Here is a 17,137-nt window from a genome sequence, read left to right on the forward strand (position 1 = left end):
GTAGCTGCCACCAAGGATGTTGCATCTGATTCAAGCCATGTTCTAACTTCAAAAGCACTTCAAGAGAAATAATACAGAGCATTGTTAACCGCAGCAGTTCTTCTCTGAACACATTAAATTTAATAGAAAAACTCTTCCTGAAAAAGTTTATCAGAAGCTACTTATTGGAGCACAGGCAACTGAGCTGAGCAGTGGGACCATAATTATTCAGTCCTCTTCATGAAGACTATTATGGAACCATGCCTAAATTTTATTAGCAACAAATCAGTCTAACCTTCTCTACACAATTTCTTAGTTCTATATAAGTAAATACCACTCCTTTGGGACTTCACTCATTGTTCAACTGCCTACACATATAACTGTCAGTGGTTGGTTGACTGCAGTTGGTGCCTGGGAGTATGATGAAGAACTCCTGGCTGAATCTGCTTATCTTAATTCTTTAACCAGTTACCTTTCGCATTCTATCTTGCGATCGCAGATCACCCCTGTCACTCTGTATTGGCATAGGTATGCTATCTTTTTCCTTTAGGGAAGACTAAGACAGAACAGCTGTTAAGCATTCCTGCTTTCTCATTCACAGAATCACAGAATAACCAGGTTGGAAGAGACCCACCGGATCATCGAGTCCAACCGTTCATTATGTGCCTTTCTAGTCTCCTATCTTCCACATGGTTTTCTGCTTAAAACTACTTTTCTTCCTTTCATAATCTTTGTAAAAATGTTGTTATATATAAATCAATCCATCTACAAACCAATCATACCTGCAAATAAAAAGGTGACTTAAGAATCAAGGACTTTGGTCTTTCACATACAGGGGGGAATCAGGGGGCACCAAGGCAAGCCATGAAGAAAAATCAAATGGCTTGACTTAAGGGTAAAAATAAACTAAAGGAAAAGCAATCTTCTATTTAAAAAATTAATGCATGGAGGGAATTATAAGTTGCGTGAGGACCTGTATATGGGCACTGGTAACCTACCATTAAATTGTAGTGAAAATATTGATCTATTGTTTTTATGTTAGGTTCTTGTCTTGTATGTTTTAAAATACAAAAGTAAACCAAAGCATTACACTGCAGCCTAGAACTACTTTGGTACTAATCCTTTACATTATGCAAAGGAAAAGACATTATATTCTTTAAATTGTAGTACTAGCTAGAACAGAGGAAGCAGAGTATTATTTCATGCTCTGTATAATCAGTGAAAAGCAATAGACACAACCTTCCAGAAATACAATTATGATGCATACTGTCTGCGTATAAATAAATACAAACCAATCCCAGGATTTTCTGAGCACCCTGCCACGGTTTTGTGTATGGAAGATAAAAATTACTTATATCCCTGGACATGCTGAAAGAAGCTTTCAGCAGCTCAGGGCTCCCATGAAACATCACCACACGATTTACTAGTGCATCAAGACACTGAAATAGAGCTGGTTCTTAACGCAGCTCCAGGGCCTGAAGAGTCCACAGATCCAAAACCGCATGTACCACTACATGCAACTTTAATACAATGTCTGAAGCACAGCAATCTGTTGCTCTCTAACAGTGCTAAGGAAGTCAATATACATCATGCAGTATAGTCTGCTATAATTTCTGGTCCTTGCATGACTTCTGTGTTTTGAGTTTACACTGGTTCTGCAGTCCTCTACAGTCACTCTGATCTCACGGCTTTTCATCGAATCATAGAATCACCAGGTTGGAAAAGACCCATCAGATCATCGAGTCCAACCATTCCTATCAATCACTAAACCATACCCCTCAGCATTCTTTCTCAGTTTATATATGAAACACCTAACTCAACCTGATGGTTTCTAACATCAGAATGAGAACTGAGAAAACTGAGATAGCATGTGATTTGAAGATATTTCTCATGTGTATGTACCTTCAAAACCACTGTATTCATACACTAAATGGAAGAGTGGAAAAAAAATGAAGCCTAGTGTGAAAAATCACAAAATTTCTTTTTTCCTTCTTGTTGGTCGGACAATAGGACAGCAGCATGTTCGGTCCAAATCAACCTGTGAACTGAGTGGGATCAAACTCCATATACGGCTTGGGGCAATCGCCTCTTTGGGCTTAAGTTCACAGGTCTAGTAAAATCATTCCTTTATTTTCTCCCAGATGGAAACTATTCACAAAAAGCTCCTTGATCTTACTTAAAATAGTGCTTGACACTTCTGAGCAAGGATTACAGATGAAATAGGTGCCTAAGTTTCGTATTTGGACATAAAAAAACCTACTAACACTCACTCCATCAGTATCAACCTGAAAGAAACTTCATCCTATTACTCTGTGAATTCTAAGCAAACAACAAGATCAATATCCCAAGCATTAGGTCAGAGCCCTTGCAAAACAGTATTCACGCTGCGTCCTGAGGCTCAGAAAGCCCAGCCTAGAGTCACATAGTCCTCCTGTAGAAGCACTCTGCCCAGCACTGAGAGCAGCATCTCCAAACTGGTGCCTGTGAAGCAGACATCAGCCTCAACTCCCTGACATCACACACTGCTGGGAGGGACCTCATGGGGGAATGAAGCTGAGTCTAGGAAAACGGGAGGGCTGGGACAAGGTGATATTAGTTTTGTCTTTCTTTCTCACTATCCTGTACTATTTTTAATCAGCAATAAATTAAATTAATTTAATCCTCCCCAAATTCAGTCTGTTTTCCTCTTGATGGTAACTGGTGAGTGATCTCCTGTCTCCTCTTGATCGGTCACGTTTCTTTTCTTCTTCTTTTGTCCCCACGTCCTGATGAGGAGGCAGGTGAGAGAGTGGCTACGTGAGCAGCTGTCTGCTGGCCAAGGCCAACCCACCACATGTTTGAAGATGGACAGCTTAGGAGTCAGCAGCAAAGGAGACAGCAAGCGTACAAGGGAGATACGCAGCAGATGTGGAGCACTTCCAAGTCAGCAAGTCGTGTTTTATACCTACTCACTAGTTTGCTTTGTAACGTTTCACACATCTAATAAAATCTGGCAGTATCTAAAATCACAGGGCAAGATGGCAAGGTCAGTCTTTGATATAATCTCTATCTTTGTGACAATCTGCCTCCCCCAATAACCCTACACAGAGGGAGGATGATAATAGATCACTGCAGAACTACAGAAAAGAGGAAAGCTGTAGACAGCTCCTTCTATAATCTTCTGAGAGACAAGGAGCTATTTCCCACATAGTATTTTTCTTATCCCTGCTATGACAAAATCAAAGGAATACCATCGGCAGCTGCCAGGAGAACATTTTAATCTCCCCAGAAACTAGATTAAAATGTTATTAATGGCTTAACTTGGCATTCAATGGGCATTAGACAAACTGACTGACCACAGGGGCTACTGAGGCGTCCTACTGGTTTATACTTTCCACATGCGATCTCTGTTGTGTATGGATTACCATTCGTGGCAGCAAGGCCACAGGAGCACAAGCAGGTGGTGACCTCTAGATTATAGCATTAGAAATTTTGGTGTGATGACCAACATCAACATGCTGATGCAATGCAAAAAAATCTCTTTATCACAGCTGCTAGTTACCATTTCCACTCACCTGCTTACAAGCCAGAACGGAGCAAGGGGACTTAACAATAACTGGAGAAAATCAAGTAGCATGTAGTGAAACTAATGGTCATGCAGCCCTTTTATGTAAAGTGTTATCAGATTGATAGCAGTCATTTTTCCCCCTGTCAGAAGTGACAGGCTTAACCCTACAGTCAATATTAATGTGAGGTCAATGCTGAAATACAATCTAATGAGAATTGTACTCATTCCATTCACAGAACCCTGGCAGATCAAACAAGGACTATTTCCTACTTTTCCAGTAACATCCATCCTTAAAAGCCTGAGGTAGTTTTCCAGTCATGGACATTGATACCTATAAAAAAAAATCATCTTAACTGAAAGAATTTTTGAAATTCACCCTAGGCGGGCTTTAAGATTTGATACCAGCCTCTTCAATTACTGTTTACAGATATAACTTACAATTACATGTTTTATTGAGCTTGTTTCATTTAGACCAAAACAGTAATCAAAATAACTTAAATAAAGCTACCTTTTTTACTGCTTTAACATTTAATCCCAGTTTGGAGTCACACGTATTGTGTGCGCTCAACAGACAACAATTTCTGTTGCTCACTGATGTACAGAAGAGAAATGTAATCAATTTATATTGTGTGTATTAGTGTGTTTTTTAGAGTGATACTACAAATTGCACCAACTGCTTCGGGCAGGGTTACTGCATTTCTGTTCCTGTTGTTGTAGGAAGATGCTGAACGCAAGAAAAGTATAGCTGAAACCAAGAACAAGGAGGTATACGAGATGCTTTCTTCTCTAATGTCCAAAATATAAGAAGTTCAAGGAGGAACTAATGTTAAACTGCAAGCGATAAAAAAAAACAACCAAAAAAGACACGATAGTTGCCAACAATCAAACCAGGAAAGTCAGACTGCATGACACTGTCTTGGAAGAAACTGTGCTGATAGGGTTAGTCTTTGTGCATTTGAGCAGCATTCATCTATAAACTGTCATGGCAAAAAGGGCTTTATAGAATTTAACAGAACAGCTGTAACAAAGCAACAGATCTCAGTGGTTTTGAGAAAGAAAACACCAAGGATTTCACCTTAAGGTGAGATTATACTATGGCAATGCAAAAATAACTGCATTCAGCCACAGTGTGAAATTCCAGCTTTAGCATTAAATGGTTTTCCTTCAGAATCTTTCCACACCTTACAATATATTCACTTCCAAAAGCAAATACACCATGGTACAATTCTGGAAAAGAAATTTTGTTTTAAAAGCTCTTTCTCCTTCCATAGCAACTGTCAAATATTTATTAAACTAACCATTTGTGTCCCTTTAAGGCTCTGACAGATTTATACATACGTTAAGAAAGAGAACTTCGATTTATTTCAGACTCCTAGCCTGGAATATTGCTTACTTGGTAAGAACAGAAACGTCAATCAATAAAAAAACCCTTTGCCTTTTGAACTCCTCAATCTCAAACTACATGCTTAAACGACAGATTAAAGTTTTCACACAGTTTTAGATAGGAACAGGCAGTTTTTCTCCCCTGATTATAAAGGTCAACTTACAGTTTTCCAAAAAATATCATGTTTCATTCTTTCAAAGATGGAGAGAAAATATTTTGACATGCAAAAAAAAATCCTCCAAATCACAGTTTAACCTAGCTCATTGCATGTATATGTAGGACTGTCTATGGAAATCTACTCAGTTCAAGAATTAGACATATTTATACAATTCACACTGCAACAGGTGTCCTTACGTCAGTCTATCAGGATCTGAAAGCCACAGTGTTTAGGCTCAACCTATTACTCTCTAACCATCCTCTTCCAAAGTACTTCCAACTCTCTTGTTTTTAATATCTCCTCCCATCACTACCTGTCTTGTCACATTTAATTTTTCTGAACTTGAGTAAAAAGTCTTAAATCCTTCAAACAATACAGAACCTCTAGGCAGCACAAGATTATCCAGTTACACAGTGGGATAAGAAATCCACTCATTTATGGAGAAAGCCTGTTTGTGTAAGCAAATACCTTAATATTCTACTAAACATATGAAAAAATAACCTCTAATATTCATCATAACAAACATAACATTTTAAAAGAAAATGAAGTATTTAAGTGATGCATTCTCTTCCCAGTATCTGCTCTACACTACAATAAAATTACAGACTGATGAAGCCAACAGCAGTTTTCATCATTGTGCAATAACAGAGCCAACCTCAGGTGAAATAATGCAAAGCAATATTTAAGTTTGCCTTCAAAGAGTACAGCTAAAGGGCAGACAGCCTTACAAAGAACATAATGCCAATCTAGACGGCATCCCCCTTTATCTAAATCAGAGGTACAAAAATAAAGAGACAAATAATTTTAATTCGAAGAACCTGTGGCCCTCTTGTTTCTTCTTATGTCGGAACAAGCTAGACTGCAAATACTAATAGAAGAAAAAGAATGGATTCATTTGAAGATAGCGGACTTCAGGGATCCTAACTAATAATATAGTTACTCTATTCAGGAACACTGCAGAAGCCAAGCAGCTGACTGCAGATTCATGGGAATAAAAAAGGGTAATCCTGAAAGGATCTGAATATGCAACAGATCAAAAGTTATTGGGTGCATTATGCTGGAGACTGGCTTCCCCTCACTCCTTTTCTTAACCATGGTGGCATCACCTTCAAAGTTTATTTCAAAAGCTTCTACTTCTTGTAACAATAATACCATTCAAAAACAAGACCTCAGGAAATTCTTCCATAAACAGAAATTAATATATAATAAAGCAAAATATTCTAACCAACAATACTCCTAGGGTGGATTAATTTTGTTTATATTACTCAAGGAGTCTCATCAGAATAATAAAAAATTGAAATCAAAGATCACAGAACATGAACAACTAAACTAAAGAAGAAATATCCTTAGCATTTTCAGTGAAAGAGTTTCAGACTTATCTCAATACTTTGATGTTTTTTTAAAATCTTAAGAGCAATAATGGAAATTTTCCAAAACAAAATAACAGATCCAAAAAAAATTATTATTGCTATTAACCGCCTTTGCAGCGTTGCCTAGAAACCCAGCCTCAAATCAGAGGAACAGCATGGCAGATACCACAGGAAAAAAAACCACAAAAATGCCCAACACAGAAAACCCTAAAAACCTCAACAAAAAAATAACCAAAGAAAAAATGCACCCCACAGCTTGCTTTCAACATATTAAACAGAACTTGAACTTTTCAATAATTCAGGGTCCTGAGGGAATGTGTTAATGTTCAGTCTTGATGGAAAATATATAACATAAAATTCCATTGTCTCTTTTGATTTTGTTTTGATTGTTTTGTTTGTATTCATGTGACAAAAACAACAAGAAACTCTATTTGATATACAAGAACTCATCATGCATCATGGAAACAATAAACACCTCAAATCCTCACTGTAGTCATATGAATGAGTAGTTTGTCTTAAATCCTGGTTTTAAGATGGTTCCCTTGTAAGTGGAGCTCTGCTCTAGCACAAAGCTCCAATCCCGTCAATGCAAAAGGAGATTCAATGTGTGCCCAAGCAGGAGGATTACTCAGCTGGTAAAAGGCATCATTTTTTGTTCCTTTATTCAGATTGATCAAACCCATTCTTGTTTGTTAAGACAAGCGAGCCATCAAGTATTGACCTATAAATGCCATACACTTTTTGGAAGTGAAAACCTGAACTTAGACAGTTATTGAGAATTCTAACAAATGCAAAATCTCTAGAAATGGAGATTATCACCATTGCATAGCGTGATGGTGTAAGCCTTTTATATTTTACAGGAGGTTAACGATGATTTAGCCAAAAGCCTGCTATGTTTACAGTTTCAGAGGTAGAGTAGTTTTTGCCTTGGATTCCATCCACTCAAGCTATTGACCAATCTGATCAGTATGTTCTTCCTATATTTTGAACATAGTTGACTTACGCAACCTACCTGGAAAACTGTTCTTGCAGCCCGCGCATCTGAGCTCTGCTACGCTCTGACTCCAGTGTCACCTCCCGTAATCGTTTTTCGCTCTCAAGTCTCAAATGTCTCTCTTCCTCCAACTCATGTATCAGCTTCTCACGCTGAAAGAATATAAAAGGTTATTCATTAATTGTACACCTAAAACATACTTTTGGCAAAAATTTAAGATTTAATTAATTAATTTAAACCATCAAATGATCAAAACAATTACCCTAAGTATCCACTTCCACCATGGTTTGCCTAGCTAATGCTATGCAAAATAACAAACTAGAGAAGGAAAGCCTTTCAGAACATCACCGTCATTCTGGGCTACTCTTACTCGGCTCAGACTCACTGAATTCAGCCTACTTAAAAACAAACATACACCCTCTCCTTCAAAGCTCTTTTTCTTCCTCTCCAGTCAAAACAAATTTAAAAAATTATACTTGAAATCTGCGCTCTATCTGGCTTGAATACAGACATGGGAACACACATCAAGAGGACAACTTGTCACCCATTCCTTTATGTTCCAGCCTCACAAGAAGAGAAGGACCTGATTCTGCAGCCACTGGTTTTCTTGTTTTGCCTGAGAGGAGGATCCCTATCAGTAGGACAGTCTCTATTCAGATCTATTTACTGAAATACTATGGCAAAGAATATGTTCTTAAAAACTGACTACCAATCAAACAAATATGAGAGAAATACAATTGTCATTAATTTTACTAACAGTTCTCAAAGGCAAGTAGCACATGGTTATTACTGATTCTTAAAACACAGGACCAAAGAACCCAACCCAAAACATCTTGTGACATAATGCACTTCCTACAGAGGTCTCCAGATGTCATGGCCTAGTTTTTTTTATTTAACTTCAGTTCCAGATATGCGAACGTCATATAAAAGGATATCTTATGATTTCTAAACCACATTTTAAAAGTAGCTAAATGCAATTTAGAAGGAGCAGGGGAATGAACTGAAAAATTATAAAAGAACGCTATTTGAATTAAAAAAAATGCATATATAGTCCTTTCCATGTGACTCTAACAGACATGAAATTAAATTAAATTATTCCTTGTGTTTTTAAATGAGACAATAAACCTATAAAAACCCCCAAGCACTGTACTTGGTACTATGCTATACTCCATCAGTGAAGGGGTTCTACTGTCAGTTGTCTAAGAAAAGATTAAATCATGATAAAGCTACAGCGGTTTCACCACCTATATACTTTGAAAATCTCTGCTGATAATGCAGTGTGATTTGTAGCCTCTCAGACAGCCCAATATAGTTCTATTGCTGGCCTAAACTCTCTTGATATACCTGCAAAACATTTAACTGGAAATTATACATACAGTTTCATTAGAAAATAACAAAGGTATCTTAGTGTTAAGTCATTAAATGGAGGAGACAGATTATTTGTACAAATTTCACAGCTATAAATCTTGCTGGATAATAATTTACAATAGCAGTAACCAAGGGACCAAAAATATGAACATTACCAGGTGGAAAAGGGAGCTTAAAGACAGTGATTAATAAGCAGATGCCACAAAGGGAGGCTGCAAAGGATTAAATGAAATATCTATATGCTTGTGAAAAAATATGGGGAATTACTCAGAGAGCGCAGGGCATCTGTCTAGGTGGTCGTACGTAATTTCTAGAAAATGGAAAACAGCAAAACAAGAAATAAATTACTGGAAAATAAATACATTGTCCTAACTAAATTATCTAAATTATCTGTTACACAACCATGTCCTCCCAGGTGTGGAGTTATCCTTGGTTTCTGCCAGTCTAGGAAGAGCAGAGAGCGCTCAGCACCAGGCAGAAGGTACACAGCAGTTGTACAGACCATGGCTCATGAAGGATAACTCAGGCTTATGATATGGGAAGAATATTCAAACCAGTTAGTATTTCTCCAGCTTAGATCCTGTCAACATGAACTTCAAAATGATACTGTTCCAGAGGCCCTTGATGACTACCTTTAGCATATTCTCTTAAAGAAGCATTTAATGGCTGCTGAAGAGACATCTAGAACTTCCAGAGAGTCAGAGAGCAGCAAGAAAAGTGACATAAGAGAAATATATAGTTATCAATCAGGGCTTAAGACAAGCTTTTAGAAGATACTGGTGTCTACAGAAATTGGGCTCTTAACCAACAAGGTAACTGTCCCTAAAGTAACTGATAAGGCTCTGTAGAGGAAAATCAGGTACTGCCATGAACCCTGAGCGCTCAAGGCGACTCACCGCACCAGGCTGCGCCTCAGCTGCCCAACGCAGAAACAGCTTAACTATAAAAACGGACCAAAGACCAGAGATTCAGCCATGCCTTCAGCACACATTCAGTGTCATTACTGCCACGATGATCTTATTCCGATACAGCAACTACCTCTATATGCCTGCTGCACTGACCACACACCGGTCCTCAAACGAACCTTCTTTCTGCATTAAAACAAAGCCAGATCTCCATGGCAGGGAGAGACAAATAGTAACACTTGAAAATGCAGATGATACCCTGTCCTCCACCTCACTGTAGGGAGGTTCTGCAGTTGCACACAGCTCTAAAGACTGTCCTGCAGAACGAATGTGCCATATCTACATGTATGGCCACACTGCTGCTGCTCACAAAACCACATTTTCTAGCACAGCACAAATATACAGCAGAGATTCACAAATTCAGACTTTCCCCTACAGGTCAGACAGCTGTACAAGCTATTTCTAGGTTTCATTTACTTCTTCCTGATAAGTCAGAGAATGCTGTTGCTACCACTTACTCCTGTCCATGTGGAAAGTCTGCATTATTGTCCCATACAAAAAGATCTGGAATGAGTTAAATGTCTAGTACCAGTTCAGCCACTCATGGGCATGCATTACAACACAGTATTAGTTATTTGAGGACATACTGCTGCTGTATAAAACTTATGCTCCTTTCAAAGTAAGGGATGAACAATGATCAAGTTAGAAGGCTACAAGACCAGAAACAAAAGCACTAACCTATGACCCTGAAATTCTGGGTTCTTTCCCCAGCTACCAAATATTTCTTGTCTGACTGGGGAGAAGACTGCCCCCAGGATGCCTACACAGCAGTAACACCACCAGCCTTCATCCACGTGCTTCTTCACAAAAATTAATTGGCAACCTTGAGGAATTCCTGCTGTTTCTTGCAGGTAGAAAGCAGGTTTGCTTTCAGCCAGATCACAGAAATGAAATACTGTGGGAGGGGAAAGATGACTAAGAGACCACCCACATCCGGAAAGTTTTCAGCCTCCAGGACACAAAACACTAATGTACACTGCACACGGAAAGTAGCTCCTAGCAGAGGTGATCTTAGCTACAAGAAAAGACCACTTCATTTTTATTCAAACCCAGAAAAGCCATAATGAAGCGTCAGAAGAGAGAAGTAAGCCAGGAAGGCCAGGATTAAATAGAGATTGCTTTTTACTCTCACAAAAGCAGGTAACATATCCCTGAATTCTCCAGAAAGTTTGTGTTCTTGTAACCCCCTTTATAAGCTCCTCTGTTCTAACCCTGTTTATTCCTGTGCAAAATAAAGGTGTGGAGGGAAACGAACTAGCCAGAAATGATCCAAGGTTTTTGTAGTGAATATAAGCTTATTGGAAAGGGATACAATTAGCATGCCATGCGGAGAGAAGGTTAAATAAAAAAAAAATGTGAAATAAATCAGTATGTTTCAACACCAGAAAAATCACTGCCATCTTCCAATGAAGCTACGTGTTCCCACTTGCCAATTGCTCTTTAGATGCAGCTTCTTTTCTCCATGAGCTTTGCTCAAACTATTTTCCCCTGCTCCCTCTCCTTGCCTTCTGCCACGCTGCTATAACCTTCTCCTCTTAGAAGTATAACCTTTACTTCCCTCTTGTTTCCCTCCTTCAGCCTTTCCAGACAGCCTAACTTTCATCACATCACCCTGTCAAATTTCTGATAACTTTCCAAATATGCAAAAATCTTAAGTGAACAAACTAGAGTGAAAGACAGGGTTAGCAAACTCCACCGATACTTTTGTGCAAGTACTGGAATATTTTAACACTTGAACAAATACTGTTTGCAATTACTTTTTCATTAACATTTCAGCAATCAAGTTTCACCAGCTGCTCATGATGCTCGCAAGCCAGCGTTTGCACTTCAATGCGTTCCATTTTGTGTAGCTGCAGAAATGTTCGTGTCAAAATGTTTCATTTCTCATCCAGTCAGGGACATGTACCACACATTAACTTGTCTGCTCAAAGTTAAGGAAGGAATCCAATTTGAGATACTCATGAGCAAAACAAAACGCATGAATACTATTTATGGCTAGACTGAAAATAGCACGCGTTTGACAAATATCTGAATCACTCCTCAGCATGAGGAGACCAATCATACAATCACCAGGTTGGAAAAGACCCACCAGATCATCGACTCCAACCATTCCTATCAATCACTAAACCATGTCCCTCAGCGCCTCGTCCACCTGTCCCATAAACACCTCCAGCAAAGGTGACTCAACCACCTCCCTGGGCAGCCTGTTCCAGTGCTAACTCTTATTTTCAGAGTTACAGGTTAATAGTCATGCTCTCATTCTAAGGACTGACCCAGAGCAGCCACGCGGCAAGCGTCTCCTGAGAGGTGCTCAGATTTACATCTCCTTTAATTCACTCGGGATGCGTTGCAAACATCAGCACCTGGTTCTTTCCCATTCTACCAAAGTGCAAACACCTCTTCCCCTGAGTGACCCCTGGCACTGTGACAGCCAGCAGAAAACAGAGATGTGACAAAAAATGGAAGTGGATGTGGCAGGTGGCAGCCACAGATGGCAGCGCATGGTGCTGCGGGGCTGGGAGCTGCCGTACGGGTCCTACATTTCTGGCCAGAGTTTGACACCTAGCGTGCAAAGCCAACGTGTAGCACCTTAAGGTTTTGTACAGAAAGACCGCCACTTTACCTCTTTTTCCTTTCTGGGCTATTTTGCTGTCAACTTCAAATTTAGACATGGTTGACACTCGAGACTTCCATGTCAAGGACTTGCCATTTAACTGCTTTACCTGTCACTGCACATAAAATCAGTAGATGTCTCGTTTGAATGATGGGACCAACTCCATGACAATACCTTCTCAGAGATATACTCAGGGAATTCTCTCCAAAAGGGTCAAGCATTAAACTAACTCAAGCAGATTTCTTATTCCACAACGCTCTACCCTCATCCCACTCTTTTATCCTGGACCCTGTTCCTCTTGCCTCATCAGTGCTGATGATTCTGTGCTCTCCCTGTTAAAACTGCTGAGCTGACAGCTCATTCCTCCTTGCCCCTCCACCTAAAAACATTTCCTCAAGTATTGTAACCTGTGGAGAGTCCAGGCTGGAGCTGGGGAATCCTGTAAGGAGGAAGGTCCAGCAGAGAGGGACTGCCATGGTGCAATCTCATGCCCATCCTCCTGCCCTGCTCAGCAGGGGAAGCTGGGGAATCAGGACTCCCCACACCACATTTTGGAAAGTGTTGTTTAAAATTTGCCTGTTTTACATTATCCAAATCTATTTTAAGTGCTAATAAATTAAATTAATCTCTCACAAGCCAATTTGTTTTACCTCTGAGGGTGAACGGTAAGTGATCTCCATGTCTTTGTTTTAACTCATGAGCTTTTCCATCTTTTTTCTCCCATGATCCTGTTGAGGAGGAGTGAGAGAGCAGCTGGATAGGCAACTGGTCCACTCACCACACCAGAGTATTTAATTTTTTAATTTCTCATCCAGATAAAAATCTTACTAGTTCTTTGATCAATAATGTTATCTATATGTTAAACAAAAATATGGTTGTGCTTCAAGATTTTAAACAAAATAACTGCAAGTGAAAAATTAAAGGGATTCAGCATACTATGCCATGCATACTAGAAAGGGTGTTGCTATTCATAAGGGAGCCAGCCCAACATCTACATAGGAACTGGTCATTCTTTTTCTGTTTATCTTATGATTTTGAGTCTTATGAAAAGCAATTCTTAAGAACCACTAGGACAGATTAGTTTAAACATCAAAAATGTCTTTAAAAGGATGCAAATGTAATCTCTTATCTTCTTTCAGTTTACCTTGTAAGTAGTGAAAAGGGCTAGTGTTTAAATAGAAAAAAGATTTTTCTGTATTCCTGAATGTGTTCTCTGCTTCCCTGGTGTATCGTAAGAAAGGTTTTACTATGGTACTACTAATTATGCTAACATGGGAGCACTATTTTGCCAAAAGAAGTCTACATGAGAATATTTAACGCAGGCTTAATGTTGCTCAAAATCAGGCTAATAACCTTCACATTAATTTTTTAACAACTATTTTAAAGCATTTGCTAAAGAGGGTCACAGTTTCTGTGTAATTAATATTGATTTCAAAGAGATACTTTGCAATGAATTTCAATAAGGGGAAAAAAAGAATACAAATTTTTTCTGTTTACAGTTTGAAGTACCATTAAATCATCGCTAACCTAAACTGAATATTTCTGTAAGTTTTAATGTATTTTCTGATGCTATGCATCCAATACCACAGCATAAAGGTCATAATGCAATGGTAGCCTGGTCTATAACTCAACATCCTACGAGCCAGAGAGAATCAAGCAGCCACAAAAGTAGATGACACTGCCACCACCACAATGGTAGGCAACAACAACAGCAATGTAATTAAGCAAACAAACAGCAACTATTGGAAGTACATTAAAATTGTTTTTTCTAGCAAGTCAAAGCCCAATACTGTTATTAATAAATATGCGTATTCAAAATACTCAAATCTACTATTTTACCAGCCTCGTACATCAGTTTTGAAAGATTGCTGCAGGCAGCATCCACAGAACAGCCTGGGATCATAGAATCATAAAATAACCAGGTTGGAAAAGACTCACTAGATCATCAAGTCCAACCATTCCCATCAAACACTAAACCATGTCCCTCAGCACCTCATCCACCCGTGCCTTAAACACCTCCAGGAAAGGCGACTCAACCACCTCCCTGGGCAGCCTCTGCCAGTGCCCAATGACCCTTTCTGTGAAAAATTTTTTCCTAATGTCCAGCCTAAACCTCCCCTGGAGGAGCTTGAGGCCATTCCCTCTCACCCTGTCCCCTGTCACTTGGGAGAAGAGGCCAGCTCCCTCCTCTCCACAACCTCCTTTCAGGGAGTTGTAGAGAGCAATGAGGTCTCCCCTCAGCCTCCTCTTCTCCAGGCTAAACACCCCCAGCTCTCTCAGCTGCTCCTCATAAGGCCTGTTCTCCAGCCCCCTCACCAGCTTTGTTGCTCTTCTCTGGACTCACTCCAGAGCCTCAACATCCTTCTTGTGGTGAGGGGCCCAGAACTGAACACAGGATTCGAGGAGCGGTCTCACCAGTGCCGAGTACAGAGGGAGAAGAACCTCCCTGGACCTGCTGGTCACGCCGTTTCTGATCCAAACCAAGGTGCCATTGGCCTTCTTGGCCACCTGGGCCACTGCTGGCTCATGTTCAGTCACTGTCAACCAACACCCCCAGGTCCCTCTCCTCCAGGCACCTTTCTAGACAGACTTCTCCTAGTCTGTAGCTGCCCAGGGTTGTTGCGCCCCAAGTGCAAGACCCGGCATTTGGCCTTGTTAAACCTCTGTTTTTCAAGAATTAATTGTAAATATCAATTCAAGTAGAAAGTGGAATTTGCAACGTAGTCTCCCAGTTGGTTACTTCAACAAAGTAACTGGGTTTTTTTTCCAACACAACGAATATTTCCTTCCCTCGGCATAATACAGGGTGATCAAATGGTACTTGTTCAAGTGCCACAGAGCACACCTGAGTCTCAGCTGCCCACGGCCCAAGCTGTTGGTTAATGGAAGTACAAGTGATCTCTGTATTACAGATAATTTGTGAGAGCTCATGTTTGGGTCTTGCAAAAAAAACCCAAACAAAACAGGTCAAGGAGTCCAAGGTGGTTCACCCTCATTTATCTCACACATAAGGTAGGTGAAATTCCTTGGTGTGGTCACTTCCAGAGGCAGATGGATCTGCTTGTCACCCTCCTGCAAAGCCTGGTCCCAAACCCAGCATACAAGAGACTACAGTCCCCTGTCCCTCTAAACTTATTTCACTCTCAGATGACAGGAAAGAAATGCGATTACAAGAACAGAGAGCAGGTATCATTTTTTATTTTATCATAAAATGCACCAAGTACTGTATTTTCGTTCAAATTAAAATGAATCAAACTTCAGAGTGTCCTTTGTTTGCTCCTCATCGATCCCTGTTAAACCAAATGTTTCTCATTCTGTAATCAATACTTCTCTGCAAAAATAAACCAAGGCACTGACAAACAACTTTGCAGCACATTGCAGCGTTCCCTGTAGTGGACTTTGACAGCATGAAAAAGCACCACTCCAAAGAGTGGAAAAAAGAAGAGCATTGCTTATTGTGCTTATTACAATTTTTACAGGCTGCTTACAGCTGAATCATTTTACTGTAACAAGACTTTATTAAATTAGCCAGCTATTGAAACCAGAGCTTTCCAACAGTGGCAGTTAATATGCCTTTGTCCCTTGTTAATGTTTCCAGCTATACTGGGAATACTGACAAATACCCTTAAACACTCCAGGCTTGCCCAGGGATGAAGTTATAGTTGTTTTTAAAGCACAAGGAAGCGTTAAGGTATAAACAGTTATAACATAAGCATTTGGAGGGTGCAGGGAGGGAGAGGTAGCTTTATTTCCACATCTCTTCAAAATAAGAAAGGTAAGGGTGAAGCTCTGTGGCTGTTTTATAATCAAAATGAATTATCATTTCCCCTGATACAAATTTGTACTACAGAGGCTTAAGAAGAAATTTCCTTGATTTATATTAGGCCTCTACTTTTTTCCCCCAATTATTTCATGATGTAACCATTTTTCCTAAGCTTATTCCCACTAAATCTCTGCAACAGCAAGATATAAATAGTCTTAAAAGCAGTATCCTAATTTTAGGCTGGTATTTCCTAGCTTTTTCATTCCAGTAAGAAAAAATGATGGTTCTTCAGAACAAGATTCTCCTCCCAAAATGACAAGCTGCCCAAATAAACCAGGAAAATATAAATGATGCTAAATAATTTGTATTAGCATTTGCTAAAATTGCCTTCAAAACAGTTAGAGTAAGTAACTTGAAGGAAATAATTTATTTTTTAATATGAAATGTAATATGCTAGCACATCTCTTTCTGTGGCATCATATCAGGCTAGCACATGTATCCTGTGACTACCAGATGTAAACTTCAGGCTTTGCTCAGCTCCAAGATGAATAGCAAAACAGGAAAGGTTTATTATTATTAGAGATATTGTAGTGACAGTAGTTCACACAGTTTATATTCTTGGGTGATAACACTGCTCCAGAGCAATCCAAGTAAATTAGTAACTCTCTTGCTGTAGTTACTTCTGAATAAAGTTAAGATGCTAGCTTTCTTTGTGCACTAGCTCAAAATTGCCACCATGTGGCAGGAAAGCAACTTAATTTAGTATTATTTATATTGCACTGATATGGTTTTAATTGCATCTGTACAATAGAATAACTGCTGTGCTGAAGCTCCTTTATCATTACAAGACTACAATTAATCTGAATTAGGCAGGCTATTACATAGGCAGTGCTGTATATATAGTTGGGAGTTGTGACAACATTTATTTTACAGTAAAAATACCCCAGCTAAATAATCCATAAAACCTTTCAGTACAGAGCTAGATGGCTAGCGATG

General features: G+C 39.4%; 1 protein-coding gene across 5 annotated transcripts in view; it reads right to left on the reverse strand.

Moving 5' to 3' along the window:
- NCKAP5 (NCK associated protein 5) overlaps positions 1 to 17,137 on the reverse strand; it is a 418,402-nt gene that overhangs the window by 185,776 nt on the left and 215,489 nt on the right. For all 5 annotated transcript variants that reach the window (XM_069861526.1, XM_069861528.1, XM_069861529.1 and 2 more), the window contains exon 5: positions 7,450 to 7,583. In XM_069861526.1, the coding sequence (XP_069717627.1) occupies positions 7,450 to 7,583 (134 nt within the window). The remainder of the gene's footprint in view (positions 1 to 7,449; positions 7,584 to 17,137) is intronic.

Source organism: Phaenicophaeus curvirostris, chromosome 7 (assembly GCF_032191515.1).
Source record: "Phaenicophaeus curvirostris isolate KB17595 chromosome 7, BPBGC_Pcur_1.0, whole genome shotgun sequence".
In the NCBI taxonomy this organism is placed as follows: Eukaryota; Metazoa; Chordata; class Aves; order Cuculiformes; family Cuculidae; genus Phaenicophaeus; species Phaenicophaeus curvirostris.